Genomic DNA, 15,481 nt, shown 5'->3' on the forward strand with positions numbered 1-15,481 from the left:
CGACCCGAGCCGGCTGCCTGAAACCAGTTTCCGCTGGGATCGAACTCAGGCCATGCGGAGAGTTTCAGCTGCAGAAACTGCTGCTTTACTGCTCTGCGCCACACAAGGAGCCCGCCACATAACACAAAACACAACAGATGTGCAGGAACTCTCCACTGCACAGTGTAGATATTCTGTGTGGAGTGTGTATGGTGTTTTTTTTTTTTTTTAAACCACTCTACCGTTGCGTGGAGTTTTCCCGCCAGACAACACATTTCTCAATGGTGGTGTAAAAACTCCACCGTGAAGTTCTAAAACCACCATTGAGAAATGTGTTGTCTGAACTGAGTCACTGTCAAGTCACTACTCATTAACCATCTTAGCTTGAAAGAACCACCACCTAGCAATGTCCTAATTAACTTTTAAATGCACTTATTTTTCAGAAGAAGCCATGTCAGATTAAAAGGTGGCCAAGTTATTTAGTAGTGAAGTCCAATGCCAGAAACAGTTTACAGTAGAAAGGCATTAGGCACTTACTATTCCCAGGGGATATTTTCCTCTTTATAAATAGATTTCAGCTTGTAAGTTATTTTGGGGATATGTTCTAAGCCATGGAAACACAGCTGGCCTTCTTTCTCAGAGAGAACAGCAAGCCCCAAGTGCTCTATGAAAAAAATAGTTTGTTTGCAGTAACAGAACTTGACATAAAAATAAATGTGTACTCTTCCACTTTCCACTACTTTGAACCAACTACACTTAAACACACCTTAAATTCATTCATTTACTGAGCATTGTCTTATGGCAGGGTGGACAACTTGAGGCCCTCCAGGTATTGGAATACAATCCCCATCATCTCTGACCACTGGCCATGCTGGCTAGGGATAATGGCATCTGATGGGACTGGAATCTAGTGACACAAATTGCCCATCCTTTCATTAAGGCAGTACCTGAACAGAATCTTGGGACTTGACAAAGGATTGATAATAGCCTGGGAAATTCAGGTGCTGTGTCTCCATGAGAGCTAACTGTTAAGACTCCTGCTGTTGATCTTCAGAATGGGCACGCACACACACACACACACACACACACACCTGGGTGCCTGTGAGAGGGGGGAAAAGGATTACCCTTTCAAAAAAGAGTGTTGAGTCTGGGGGCAATGCAAGGTCAAAGTAACAGAATGTCTTAGGGAGTTCTATTTCTGGGGATCTGATGAGAGGTTAGTGGATTTGACAGCCTTGAATATAAGCTGTCAGTGTATGTGGTTCCACCCAGAAATTTCTCACCACTTGAAGTGGGGTGAGTGCAATAATATATTGCTACCTTTAAGTCACTTCATGACTTTTCCTAGAGGAATCTTAAAATATAATTATAGGATATCCTTAGATCAGGGCTGCACAACCCCGAGGGCCACATCTTGTGTCTGCTGCGGAAGTGGGGGCTGCATACATGTGCACACATGTGCACATACACACACAGAGATGCACTGCCTTACAAGCAGGGAGCAGAGTTTTTGCCTGCCTACATTTATTTTTCTTTTGATGCAGCTTTCCAGTTTTGTAAAAGCTTTCATTTGCAAAGTAAGAAGCCAATTAAATTTAGTGGCAATTTCTTGACAAAGGAAGCTATAACCCCAGTTCCTCCTTCAGGAATGGGAGCTGCTGCTGCTACTTTGCTGCCCCCTTCTGGGGTATGCACAGAACCTTTTAAATTATCACCTGTGCTGTGAACCATCTCACTGACACGTAACATAAAACAAACCTTTGTGTATTTTTCTAAAAAACATGATTCAGCAAGATCTGACCCCAATGGAGCTGTGTCACTAAATATAAACAAATATTTGGAAATGTCTCAATCTATCCAGAAACAGGATTTACAATAACTCCTTTCATGGACTTCTGTAGTCAGAATTTGAAATCCTAAGGCTGTAAAAGCTTCTCTTGGCACACAGATATTCAAAATCCTAATATTTATCAAAAGTATGATTGCGAAAATCTAGGAGGTGTTCGATAGTTCGATAGTTAACAATTCATATTGTTAACATACCTATACTTATAATTCCATCCTGTATATTATTAATGACTCCTTTTCTTACAGTACAATCCTATGCAAGTCTACTAAGGAATAAGTCCCATAATTTTTGTCAGGGCTTGATGTGATGCTTCACTGTTTTATGCTATTTATCTGCGATGTAAATGCTGTTTGGACTTTGTATGATAAAGCAGTGGTTAATTCTGTTGGGAGGGGGAGTGAGTGAATGGAATGTTGGAGTGAATGCTGATTCCTGGGGCGATCCCCAGGACCGTCCCTGTGCGTCCAGTCCACATGCTCCCTCCCTTGCCCCAGGATCTCGCTCTTCCCTTCAAGCCCTCTTTTTCCGCGGTCTCGCGATGATCACGAGACCGCAGAACGTGTGTGCGGGCGTCGCGGTTTGTCCCAGTTCCCCGTAGTTACTCGCGTGGAGCCAGGACCCACGCATGGGGGGCAGAGCTCCTCAGGAGCTCTGCGCCCTTTGGGGGTGGGGTGGAGGGAGCAGGGAAATTCATTTAGAATTTTAAAAAACCCACCTGTTGCGTGCTCTTCTTTAAGAAAAAAATGGCGGCCGCAACGTCCTCTCCCTCCGAGGTCATCGCGCGCCGCGTGTAAACAGAGGGGGAGATCTCGCAATAAAAATATCGCAAGATCTTCACCCTTCCGTCGCACTAGACCAGGTAGGTCTAGCTGAGGCTGGGGTTAGTCTGCTGAAGAGGTTAGATCAGTGTAGGATTTTATTTTTTTCGGAATAAGAGGGAGAAAGAGGAGTTAGATTTGACTTTAGAGGGTAGAGTAGGCAAGGATACATGTCAAGGAACAACCAAGTACTGAAGCAAATGAAACCACAAGCTTGATAACATGTGTGAACTTACTTCTTGTTAAATAAAAGTTATTTTGTTTCACACTAGATTAGATTTTTTTAAGCACTTGAGGTGAGGTACTGAGTTATATGGTGGCAGCAGTAAAGAAAAAGGGTGAATAAAAATGAGCACAGAGTGCCAAGCTGGTTGCTGTGGGACCAAGAAGGGTCAAAGAATCACAGAACCAGTGGGAGAGTAAAAGGGTAATGCCCAGAGGTGGGAACAGAAAGAAAAAATAATCCACAGAGTGGGCAGCCTCAGACCAACTGTGTTCATGGTTGAGATCCTTTAAAGAGAAAGGTAAAAAGGAGTCTCAAGGTGAGTGGGACATGACACTCTCCTCCCAGAAAGAGGATTGGAAGTTATGCAGACTTATTTCTACTATCACACACCTCAATAATCTTGCCTGCTGCTCGCAAACCACAGGTAGAGATAAACATTGTGAAAAGAAGGATTAAAAACAAAAAATACTTTCAGAGAACAGTAGTAACCACTATTTAAAAGCCTCCTTCAGCTCAAATGCTTTCATAGAGACTCCATTTGATCAAAATTCTCAAACTTCTTTAATTTTCTGTAAATTACTTTTCCATTTATTTAATTTTTATTTTAAATTATATTAGGCTGCCTTTATGTATAAAACCTTCTCAATGTAATTAACCAATATAACTAATTGTAACTCACTCATTTTTAGGGCTGCAATCCTATACCCCTTTATTTGGGAGCCAAACTCCACATTAATCTAAATTCCATAGCTTGTAGCTGAGAGTTAAGTTTTTGTTTACTCTAGTGCCCATGGCCTCAATTCACCACACACTGGACGTGGGAATTAAACCTCCCTTTGCCAAATCCTCCTGGAGAAGGAGTTAATAAATAAATAAAATAAAATGCCTGTACTGACACCAATGAGGAATTTTTCCAGCATGTGATTTTGAGCAATAATGGTGGGAGTAAAAGTTTAATCCTCCCCTCCTGGTACACAATGGTCCTGATCTGAATTCGGGCCAAGCATGGCTGCACTAAAGTAAATAGAAAGCTCCACTTCAGCTACATACTAAATGATTAGTGTAACATGTATTTTGGCTGTGGGAGTAAGCCTCAGGGTTACTCAGGGAGTAATTCCTGAAGCTTAAAAGCCCTTTCTAAATTCTATTTTCCAATTGACTAATGTAGGAAATTGCAATTTGTGGCCCTCCAGATATATTGGCCTACAACTCCCATCAGTCCTAGATAACATAACCAATGATGAGGAATGATGGGAGTTGCAGGCCAAAATTTCTGGATGGCTGCAAGTTGCCTATCCCTGAACTATGGCGACATTTTATAAGAAACAAAAATCCAGTTCATACAGCATGTTGCAATTGGTGTTGCTGGCATTTTTAATTTTTGTACTAGACAAGAAATGTATGTACAGTTTGTATTAAGAACCAAAATAGCAACAAATGTTAGGAATGGGAAAAAATACGTAGGGATTTTTTAACTTACCCATCCCTCTAAGTTTACAGTGGAAAATGAAATGCAGTTGTATATGTAAAACTGTGCTGTGATTGTGTTGTAGAAATACTACTTGTCACCTTGTTAATCTAACCACAGACCTTCATCTCAAAGCTTCACTATTTGCTATTACTCATTTATTTTCCAAAACAGTGCTTTCACCCCACCTAGTAATGACAGAAGGCATAACATATGGCAGTGGTCACTGCCATCCTTAACATCGTGTGTGTTATACAGTACAACATAGCCAAATAACTGGTGTAAGAAGCAGTCTGACTCAAAACGTTTTGAATGTTTATAAAAAGACAGAATACACACTTGATTTTTACTAGAGACACACACACTTCCAGGGAATTAGATTACTTGTTTGGAAATATAAAAGTGGGCCTTAAACTATCTTGCTCAGTAAATGTGCCAGCTAGTCCTAACCATCTCACATCCCTTTGCCAGAAGTTGAACAACGAACACTTTGCCACGTCTGCTAGCTGTTAACATTGGCCCATCAGTTCTGAATGGTAGTTCCAAGGATGTTGTGGATATTTAACAGATGTTTATTACATTTTTTAAAAAAGAAGTTCAGAACAGCATACAAGCCTCTCCTTCCTCACTCATTTTATTTTCACAACAACTCTGTGAGGTAGTTTAGGCTGAGAGAATGTGACTTTCCCCAAAGCCACCAGTGAGCTTCATGGCTGAGTTTTATCTTGGGTTTCCTCCTCAGTCCTATTTAGATATGCTAAAACACACAGTGCTATGGCACCTCCCTCTACCACTGTTCTTCAAGGGCAAGTCCAGTGAATGACAGTCACCTCCTAACTAGAGTCTACAGCACCTAAAGCTGCTACTGTTAAAATTGGGGGTCATGACTTAATATGTATGCCATTTATTCTCATGTCAGTCTTTAGGCCACTGCTGAGGGATGCTAAGAGCAATAAAAAATGGATTACCGTATTTCTTTGATTGTAAGACGCCATCGATTGTAAGACGCACACTAATTTCAGTACCACCAACAGAAAAAAAAACCTAAGACACGCCCGTGATTCTAAGACGCACCCCATTTTTAGAGATGTTTATATGGGGGGAAAAGTGTGTCTTAGAATCGAAGAAATAGGGTACTTAGGTATGTTCAAAGCAAAAGGAAATAAATGACAGGACCAATACTAAACAAGGATGGTGAAATGTTAACCGGTGGCAAAAAGAAAGTAGAACTGCTCAAATTCTACTTTTCCTCCATTGGAAAAGGGGAAGTGTGTGCAACCTCACTTATGTAGCATTAACTAATAAGGAGTCAAGATTGCAGTTAAATGACTTCAAGTATGATTTTATCTTTACGCAGCCCTGAGATCCTTGCGATACAGGGCGGGCAGGATACAAATGCCTACATAAATAAATAAATAAATAAAATATAGGCATTCATGGTGAAGAGCAATTCCAGACAAAGTTTCTGAATGTCCAAACCCTGATATTGCCAACATTTACCAGTGTAAATTAAGAAAGAAAGAAAGAAAGAAAGAAAGAAAGAGAAGAATACTTATATCCTTCCTTATATGAGTCTCACAGTGGCTCTTCCATTCACGTTACTGATCAGATCTACACCAGCTTAGCTTGAACAACTCTGTAGCATCAGAAGCTCCCTGACTATTAAGCAGACCCCACCAATGTGGGGCTGAGCTTCCAGACATTCACAACATTTATTTAGAATTGCCAGCATTCACATATGAATGCCAACATACTCTAGATTTTGCATGCAACTCTAAAAACATAAGATCCATATGGAACCAGGCTAAAGGCCAAAAGTCCATCTAGTTCAGCATTCTGTTCATACAGTGGCCAACCAGCTGCCTGAGGGAACCCTACAACTCCAAAATTTTAATCAAAAAGTGAACAGGCACAGTATAGTTCTTCACCATTTCTTAAAACAAGAATCTTTCCTGTTCCTTTAGACCACCTTTTCAGGAAGGAGACTAATCTCACTTATAGGAACTGTTACATTTTCAAAGCAGGATAAATACCAGCTGTAGGACAGCTGTATGAATCTCTTCCCAGCTGAAATTAACACAAGATAATTATACCAGAGGACTAGATCATTCAATGAGCAAACCATAAAGTTCCTTTAAAAGAAAAATATTTATAAAGCCAATTCAAGTAACTTGGTCATTTGTAACTGTCATTGACATTGATGTTTTCATTTATATTATGCCCAGAATGCTTTAGTTCAACTCCAAAATACACTAACATCTCCCACCAGCTGAAAAAAATGGTTATTTCATCTAAGATTAATTGCTGCTGTTGGGGAAGAAACTACCATACACTCTCCCCCACAGAAAAGCCAGGGTCATTCCCCACTTTTACAGAGGAAAAGATTGCCATCTGGAATTTGAAACATTCTGCGTTTGCATTTTTTCCATATTCTATGTTTTGCTTACTATTCATTAATTATATTATTTGAATATGAGAAAAGTGCTCCTTAGCTGGTAGTACTCAGTGGTCCTTCATTTTCCTATGCTGTGAATGTATTGGCAGCAGGTAAACCTACCAAAAGGTGGAAAGGGTTCACCCTTCTATTTACATCCTAATTCTAGCTTTGCATTTTATTGAGGGAAATACAGCAGTACATTATATTCAGGTCTGTTAAAAATGCCCACAACTGTGGTAGGAGAGGGACAGCAACAAGAGTAGCCACACCTTCAACGATAGCCATTTTGTCATGTTGCCCATGACCGTTTCTCAAATTGCCAAATGTGCCCATGGGTCCAAAAACGTCACCTTCCCCTGGATTTGCAAGGGGAAAGCTTGGCCCCAGTTATTGACCAAAGTCATAAGGGCTCACAGCAAAACATTCTATACCTGGGAGAGTAGAAGTTGTCACCCTTTTCCAGTATTACAGTAAACATTTTAAATACATGAAAAAGTGGCTAAGAGCCTTTGGAATGGTGTGGGATATCAACAGAAATGCAGGTTGCTTACCTGTAACTGTAGTTCTTCGAGTGGTCATCTATGCATTCACACATATGGGCTTTGCGCCTGCGCAGAGACCAGACCGGAACCTTCTATAGCTGAGTGGAACGTTTTTGGCGGGAACCCCTCCCCCACGCTACCGTGCATGTCCATGGGGTTCCCGCCCTTACCTCAGTTTACAGGAGTCCGACATTGTGCCCCCATAAACATGAGTGTAAATAAAATACAAGTACATTCCACACATAACTGTGTCATTTATAAGTCTCACACCACCAAGTGGGGATGGTGGGTGGGTTGTGTGAATGCATAGATGACCACTCGAAGAACTACAGTTACAGGTAAGCAACCTGCATTTCTTCTTCGTGGTCTCTATGCATCACACATATGGGCGAGTAGCAAGCTGACATATATTTGGAGGTGGGTTGGTGCATCATCTGAAGATCTCCGAGAGCACTGTCCTCCCAACGAGCAGTCGTGCCTAGCACGGGTGTCCAAACTGTAGTGCCTAACAAACGTGGATGGAGTGGACCACGTTGCAGCTCTACAGACTTCTGTCAAAGGAACACCTCTGCCGAAAACCACAGATGTTGTGACGGCTCTGGTAGAATGAGCTGTCACAGGTTTCACCAGTTCTAGTTTAGAGATAGAGTAGGCAAGTTCAATTGTGTCTACAATCCAGCGTGACAGACGCCGACATGAAACAGGGAGTCCCTTATAAGGCTCCCCATAACAAATAAACAATTGCTTTGTTTTTCTAAAATTCCTTGTCCTAGCCTTGTAAAAGGCAAGAGTTCTCCTTACATCAAGTGTATGTAAAGCAGACTCTACAGGTGATGTAGGATTCGGAAAGAAAGCTGGTAGAGTGATATATTGGGACAGATGAAAGGTTGACACTACCTTAGGCAAGAAGGCAGGGTCTGTGCGTAACACAACCTTATCTTTGTGAAAGATAGTGTAAGGAGCAACTATCTTGAGAGCTCTAAGCTCACTTGCACGTCTAGCAGAAGTGATGGCTACTAAAAAGACAGTATTGAATGTTAGAAGCCTAAGGTCAGATAAGGCCATGGGCTCGAAGGGCTTCTTTGTCAATGCCTGTAACACCACTGATAGGCTCCATGGTGGAACGATACTCTTTACTGTCGGTATCATATTTTTAAGCCCTTTTAAAAATTTCCTCGATGTTGGATGCACAAAAGGTGTAAAACCAATCATGCCTCGATGAAAGACGTAATAGCTGCTAAGTGAACTCTGATGGAAGTGAGTTCGAGTCCCTGCTGATAAAGTGTCAGTAGGTATTTGAGGATTAACGCTAAAGGGCAAGATTCAGGTGCTTGATCGTTTTCCAAGGCAAAAGTTTGAAATCTTTGCCACTTTGCCGCATAAGATTTTCTTGTTGAAGGCTTTAGTGATGCCAAAAATATATGGTCTACAGTTAAATCTTTGATACGAGAGGAGGAGTGGATGATATCCTCCATGCCGTCATCTTGACGGTCGACGGGTTTGCGTGTCGAACCCTGCCCTGATGTCGAGACAACAGTGTCGGTATCGGCGGGAGTCTGATGTAATTCCCGTCCGACAGTCGAAGGGCGTGGAGAACCACGTCTGTCGAGGCCACCACGGTGAGATAAGGATGTAGTCCGACCTGTCCGACTGGATTTTGGCCAGCACCTTCGTCAACAGTGGAAACAGAGGAAAGATGTAAAGAAGATTTCCTTTCCAGGTTCTGGTGAAAGCATCTCCTAGCGAGTGCTTTCCTCTTCCTGCTCTGCTGCAGAACCTGGAACAAGCTGCGTTTTCTTCGGTAGCGAAGACATCGACAGCAGGGAGACTCCAGTACCGAAAGAGAACGTCTCTTACTTCGGTATCGAGCTCCCATTCGTGGTCGACGTGGAAAGACCTGCTGAGGGCGTCCGCGAAGATGTTTTCATTGCCCGCTACATGGGTCGCCGTCAGGTGAGTATTTCTCTTTATGCACCAGATGCAAATCCTGAGTGCCGATCGATTCAGAGGGTGAGACCTTGTCCCACCTTGTTTGTTGATGTACACCACCACCGTGGTGTTGTCCATCGCGATCAGGACGTTTAGGCCCTCGATCAATTGTGAAAAAGTTCTTATTGCATTCTCAACCGCTAGCAGTGGTAGATATGATGTTCCCTCTGGGAAGGAGGCCAACGGCCCTGAGCTGTGAGGGAGTCGCAGTGTGCTCCCCATCCGATCAACGATGCATCCGTCGTGATCGTTACCGAAGGAGTGTTTTGTTGGAACGAAACCCCTTCTAGGAGCGTCGACATCGAAAACCACTATTTCAGAGATGCCCTTACTTGCGTCAGGATCGACAGGTAAGCTCACCGGGCATCGTGTCGAAAATCGAAAGTTCTTAAAACCCAGGCTTGCAATATTCTCATTCTGAGTCTTGCAAACCTGATGACTGCATCAAGCCTAATAGCCTCTGAATTGTCCATGCCGAAACTTTTCGGCGGCTCTCGGTATCGATGGCTAACTGCTGTAAGGTGTTCGCTCTGGTCGACGGTAAGTATGCTCTCCCATCTCGAGACGACAGAGTTACCCCTATAAAGTCGAGCTTCTGATGTGGGGTCAAGATGGATTTCTCCTCGTTGACCCACAAACCCAACAAGTCCAACAGGTTGAGGGTGGTTGAAATGTCCTTCTGGAGCGTGCAACTGGTGTCCGCTACCAGAAGCCAATCGTCCAAGTGTAGGAGCTGCAGAATAAAAGTAACCGTTGTCATACGGAACTTCCTTGGAATGATGAATTTGTTTAACTGCTTTAAGTCCATGATCGGCCGAAGACCTCATATTTCTTCGGGACCGTGAAGTAGCGCGAGAAAAAACCCTGGTTGAGTTCCTCTGCGGGTACGGGAGAGATGGCTCTCTTCGATAGCAGAGGTCTGTACCTCCGGAAGCAGAGGAAGGGATGGCGCCGTTACTTTCACCCCCGAAGGAGGAAGGACATCGAGCTCGATGGCATACCCCAAGTTGATGATAGTGAACACGCAGGAGTCTGATGCCATTGACTCCCATTGATGGTAATGGGGTGCTAGGCGGTTCGCAAAGGGAGGTGGACGTGGGACAAAGAAGTCAAAGTCACTGCTTCTTGGTGAAGTCAGGCTGACGCTTGTCTTGTTGAAATGTAGACTGATATGGCCGCTTACTCTGGAGTTGTTGTTGTCGCTGCCTCTGTTGGCTTTGATAGTAGGGCCGCTGCTGTTGTTGTTAAGCAGGCGGTCTTGTTCACCGTCTCAGCTTGTATTGGGCAGGCTGAGCAGAGAAACTTATTTTCTTGGCTGATGTGCAAGCCTTGTATATAGAGTCCAAGGTCTTGTCCGTCTTGCTATTAAACAAGCCCTCGCCATCGTAAGGCATGTTCTCAATCCTGGCTTTGGTGTCATGAGCCAGATTAGCGGAGTGGAGCCAAGCATGTCTCCTCAAGGACACGGGTCCCATCATCGACTTGGAATGGCAGTCAACTTGGTGTCGCGCTGTCGACACTTGTTGCCTGGCTATGGCTGAAGCTTCACTTTGGAAGACTCGTGCCCGCTCTTTTTTGTCCTCTGGGAGATGTTCACCTAGTGATCCTATTTTCTCCCAGAGGAAGAGCTGGTATCGTGCCATGGTAGCCTCGTAGGCTGATGCCCAAAGAAGCAGAGGAATAAATCCTCCGGCCCGTAAGGTCCAACTTTCTGCCCTCTCTGTCCACAGGTGCAGAATGTGCCTTCTGTAAGCGGCCTTGAACCGACTCCCTACGATCGAATTAGGTTTGGGATGTTGGACCAGAAACTGTACATTTTCTTGTTAGACTCGATAGAGGGTCTCTAGCCTTTACGATGTGGCCTGAGACATAGCCGGTGTTTTCCAGAATAATTGAGCCATTTGCTTTAAAGCATGTGGTGCTGGATCACCAGTCCTAATGCCTGAGCCATTCTAAGCATATGGTCAGAAGATCTGACCATATCGTCGGAAGGGGAAGAAGGGTCGTTGTCATGAACCTCATCTTATGGTGAAGGCATCGATGGAGTAGCCGACAACCCCAATTCAGAATCCGATGAATAATTTTCTTCAGGCAAGGATACTGTAACCACCTGGAGGTATACATGCTCCGTCGGTATCGTGGTAACCGCGGCAGTCGATGCCGATGGCTGTGTACGGTGTCGAGGCGTCGACACTGTGGACATTGGTGGGCGGGCGGTGGAGGCAGCAGTAGATGACACATGCTCCGTCGGTATCGTGGTAACCGCGGCAGTCGATGCCGATGGCTGCGTACGGTGTCGAGGCGTCGACACCGTGGACATTGGTGGGCGGGCGGTGGAGGCAGCGGTAGATGACACACCCTCGATGTAAGCGAAGGGTGCGCATAATACTCTTCTTGAGGGTACTGGTGGTCACCCTGGAAGTGGGCGATATCGATCCCATTCCGAAGGCGGTAGAGGGATTAGTCCCTGAACCTCTCACGGCCTGCTAGGCTCTCGGAAAGAGGCCGCTGAAACCGAATCCCGCAACTCGCCCTCCGATAGACTGGGAGGGTGCGTCGGTACCGTAGCCATCTGTAGCGGCTGGAATCTCGATACCGAGGGAGGCCTCGGTATCGAAGCGGTCGGTATGACAGGAGGAGTAGAGTGACTCCTAGCCGGTTCCGCCGCTCCATTTCCGAAGAAGATTTGGGAGTCCGGGCCTTTTTTGGAGATTTTCCTGGCCGCGGAACTCGCCAGTGACCGTCCAGGCGTTAGGGGTATCTGAGCCCTATTAGCCGCTCTGGAATATTCAGGCACCTCAGTGCAACGGTCATCAACGGACTTACTGGCTGCCGTTTTGTCGATCGTCGAAGATTTGGGAGCCCGGGCCTTTTTTGGAGATTTTCCTGGCCGCGGAACTCGCCAGTGACCGTCCAGGCGTTAGGGGTATCTGAGCCCTATTAGCCGCTCTGGAATATTCAGGCACCTCAGTGCAACGGTCATCAACGGACTTACTGGCTGCCGTTTTGTCCATCATCGAAGATTTGGGAGTCCGGGCCCTCTTGGAGATTTTCCTGGCCGCGGAACTCACCAGTGACCGTCCAGGCGTTAGGGGTATCTGAGCCCTATTAGCCGCTCTGGAATTCTCAGGCACCTCAGTGCAACGGTCATCAACGGTCTTACTGGCTGCCGTTTTGTCGGTAACGGACTTACTCGCTGCCGTTTTGTCGGTAACGGACTTACTGACTGCCGTTTTATCCATAGTAGGAGCCTCCGTGGCTCTGAGAGCTTTTTCCCCCCAAGATGGAGGGAAGTCGTCAGCTCTGCTTTTCCTCGTTTGTTTTGTAAACGACATGCAATGATGGCAGGCCTCAACGATATGGCCTTAGCACAAACAAAGAACACAGAGGGAGTGTCCGTCAATAGGTGGAAGCTTGGCCCCACACTTCACACACTTCGTAAACGGTGTTTCAACTGCCATACAGGCCTCACGCGACCGAAGTCGCTGAGGAAAACTATCTTCAATAATTTAATTTTTTTTTTTTTTTAATATAAGAAAAGTAGTAAGAAGAGTCTTAGAAAAAGATCGAAAAACGAAGAAGATCGTAAAAGAGAAAATAAAGTTAATAAGAAAAACGCTAGAGGTTCGGTTAAACAGGTCTGTGCACAATGGCGGACGACGAAGAACTGAGGTAAGGGCGGGAACCCCATGGACATGCACGGTAGCGTGGGGGAGGGGTTCCCGCCAAAAACGTTCCACTCAGCTATAGAAGGTTCCGGTCTGGTCTCTGCGCAGGCGCAAAGCCCATATGTGTGATGCATAGAGACCACGAAGAAGAATAAAGGTTTTTTTTTTAAAAAAAAACAAAGAATAAAATGTGTAATATGGGGGAAGGGGAAAATAGGGCAATGGGACAGTCTTGTAGGAATAGCTGAGTGGTAAAAAAATGGCACAGGATTTAACTCTGGATTTAACAGGAGCTCAAGATCAGCTCGTGACTTTTGTTGCAGATCTTTCCCCGAACTAAGGCTTTTTTATTTGTTCCCACACCTCATTTTTACTATCATTCCATCATCTCAATCCCACTTTACAGAGGAGGACCCAAGGCCACACAGAGGAATTTCAGTGAAGAGGGAGCTCTTGTATCCCCAATGCTAGTATATATTCTCAGTCCTGTTCATCTTGATGATCTTTGTTCTGTCTTCCTAGAACTCTTAATAGGCCTAGGACTCTTAATAGGCCTCTGAGCCTTGTCCTAAGTAAGAACATAAGAGCACTGGGCATTACCTTCACAGATATAAAATAAGTAGACCTATCAGTAAACAGTAAGTGTCACAGATTTCAAGTCAGTATTCTGTTCCTTCAATCCATTCCAAACCTCTAGAAATTCAGTTTACAGACATCTTAAACATCAGCAGATGCTCTGAATACCTCTGTTACTTCATAGTCCAGTCTTCCACCATGTTTAACACTTTGCTTAAAAGGTATTAGCCAGTTATCACAATTTAGGCCAGCACAGATGAATTGACTAAACCCCTAGAAAAATAGAAACCATTCAAACTAAGTGCTTCTACCACAGAATTGTGTTTCTGCATCTCAGCACAGGTTAAAAAGGACAAATTGTTGGGGTTTTTTATGTTTGGAAAAACTGAATTTGGCACTTTCACATTTTTAACACATAAGTTTAATTCTTAATTTTAAGAAAAACTGTGATTCTTCTAAGACTACATGTGGTTAATTGCTACACAATATTAAGCCCTCAAGCTTAAAAAGAAGAAGAGTTCTCTCTAACAATAGTTGCATCCCTTGAAAAGGGTTGCATTTCGAACACATCTCTCAAATATTTACTTGATATTACCAGATTTCCCCACTGAGTGTCAGAGTATCAACATGTCTGTCTGAAACTATCACGTAACAATTTAAGAGTAACACTGGTTTTCTATGCACTGTCTTGGCATTAAAATGCAAGTATACATACTACTACTGCAAACTTAGGATATATATAACAATTTCATTTCAAATGTTTTTGATTAATTCTAGGGCTTTACTGAACAGCTGTTTGTGGTCAACAGAGTTAAGAGTTGTACGTAAAAGGACTGGGATAGTTGGACATTTCGCAATTGAGCGTTTCACACAGGATACCAAATTCCAGCAACAACTTTATTACATATTTACTTGACACATTAAAGCATTAAAAGCTGCCTATCATCATTATGGAGACTGGTTTGCATCAGTGATTTTGGAAGCAGTGACCACATCAAGCAGCTTTTGATACTTGGAAGACACTTTGAGAACCAATATCCTACATTTCCTGCTCAGTAGTACCAAGGGATCTCCCAGAAACCACTATCTCAGGTAAAACAACATATATGACAATACAACTCTGAGAAGTGCCAAAGTAACTACTCTCCTTTTTTGGTATGGAAAGTGCATGTGCAGCCAATAAATGCTGGTAAATTTTGAAGGGAAGCAGTGCTCACTTTGGTAAGATTACAAATGAAAGAATTCAAATAACTGACCTGATAAACGCTTTTCTCGTGTGCTCTTCCAAAAAACATCCCATGCTTTCGTGGTAGAGACCCTGATATGCTCACTGAAAGATCTCCTTAAGAGAGACTTCCCTGGATATGCCATTCTTGCTGTGCAATCCACAGAGGCACAGTTAGCCTTTTAAGATCCAACGGCCTGAGCAAATGTCTACCATTGTTGACAATGCAGTCCTGCCAGCTTTCTCCTTTTTAGAAAAGACAGAGGGGGAAAAAGTTGCTCTATAAGAAAGTCTGCATGTAATTTGTTAACACCCCTCAGAGGCCGGGATGGAAAGACCGGGGGTGGGGGGAGAATCGTGAGGAGGAAGAAACTCCTTCCAAACAATCTGGGGTCAGGCTGAAAAGGAAATAGCAGCCCAATAGAATCCCCCCCTCGCTCCCGCCTCACAGCACAGTTCTGCATCTCAGCTGCCACATTTTATAAACATGCTCATTGCTCTGCTGTGCAAATAAAAGCGTTAGGCAACCACACAATAACATATTAGGCAGTTCTCTGTACCACTTCCAAGCTTCTCCAGTTTATCAGCATGTGAAACAAGCTTCCTCCTTTTCCAATTCTCTTATTGCTCTGTTCTTCTCTTATGTGTGGGAATAGCAGCCCCGCTGGATCTGACCAAGGGTCCTTCATATCCAGCATCCTGTT

General features: G+C 44.0%; 1 protein-coding gene across 1 annotated transcript in view; it reads right to left on the bottom strand.

Moving 5' to 3' along the window:
• LOC134394817 (rho GTPase-activating protein 7-like) overlaps window positions 1-15,010 on the bottom strand; it is a 77,596-nt gene extending 62,586 nt beyond the window's left edge. Inside the window, exon 1 of the mRNA XM_063120563.1 lies at window positions 14,809-15,010. Within this exon, the coding sequence (XP_062976633.1) occupies window positions 14,809-14,923 (115 nt within the window). The 5' untranslated portion in view covers window positions 14,924-15,010. The remainder of the gene's footprint in view (window positions 1-14,808) is intronic.
• Window positions 15,011-15,481: the final 471 nt, after the last annotated feature.

Source organism: Elgaria multicarinata, chromosome 3 (assembly GCF_023053635.1).
Source record: "Elgaria multicarinata webbii isolate HBS135686 ecotype San Diego chromosome 3, rElgMul1.1.pri, whole genome shotgun sequence".
NCBI classification, from domain to species: Eukaryota; Metazoa; Chordata; class Lepidosauria; order Squamata; family Anguidae; genus Elgaria; species Elgaria multicarinata.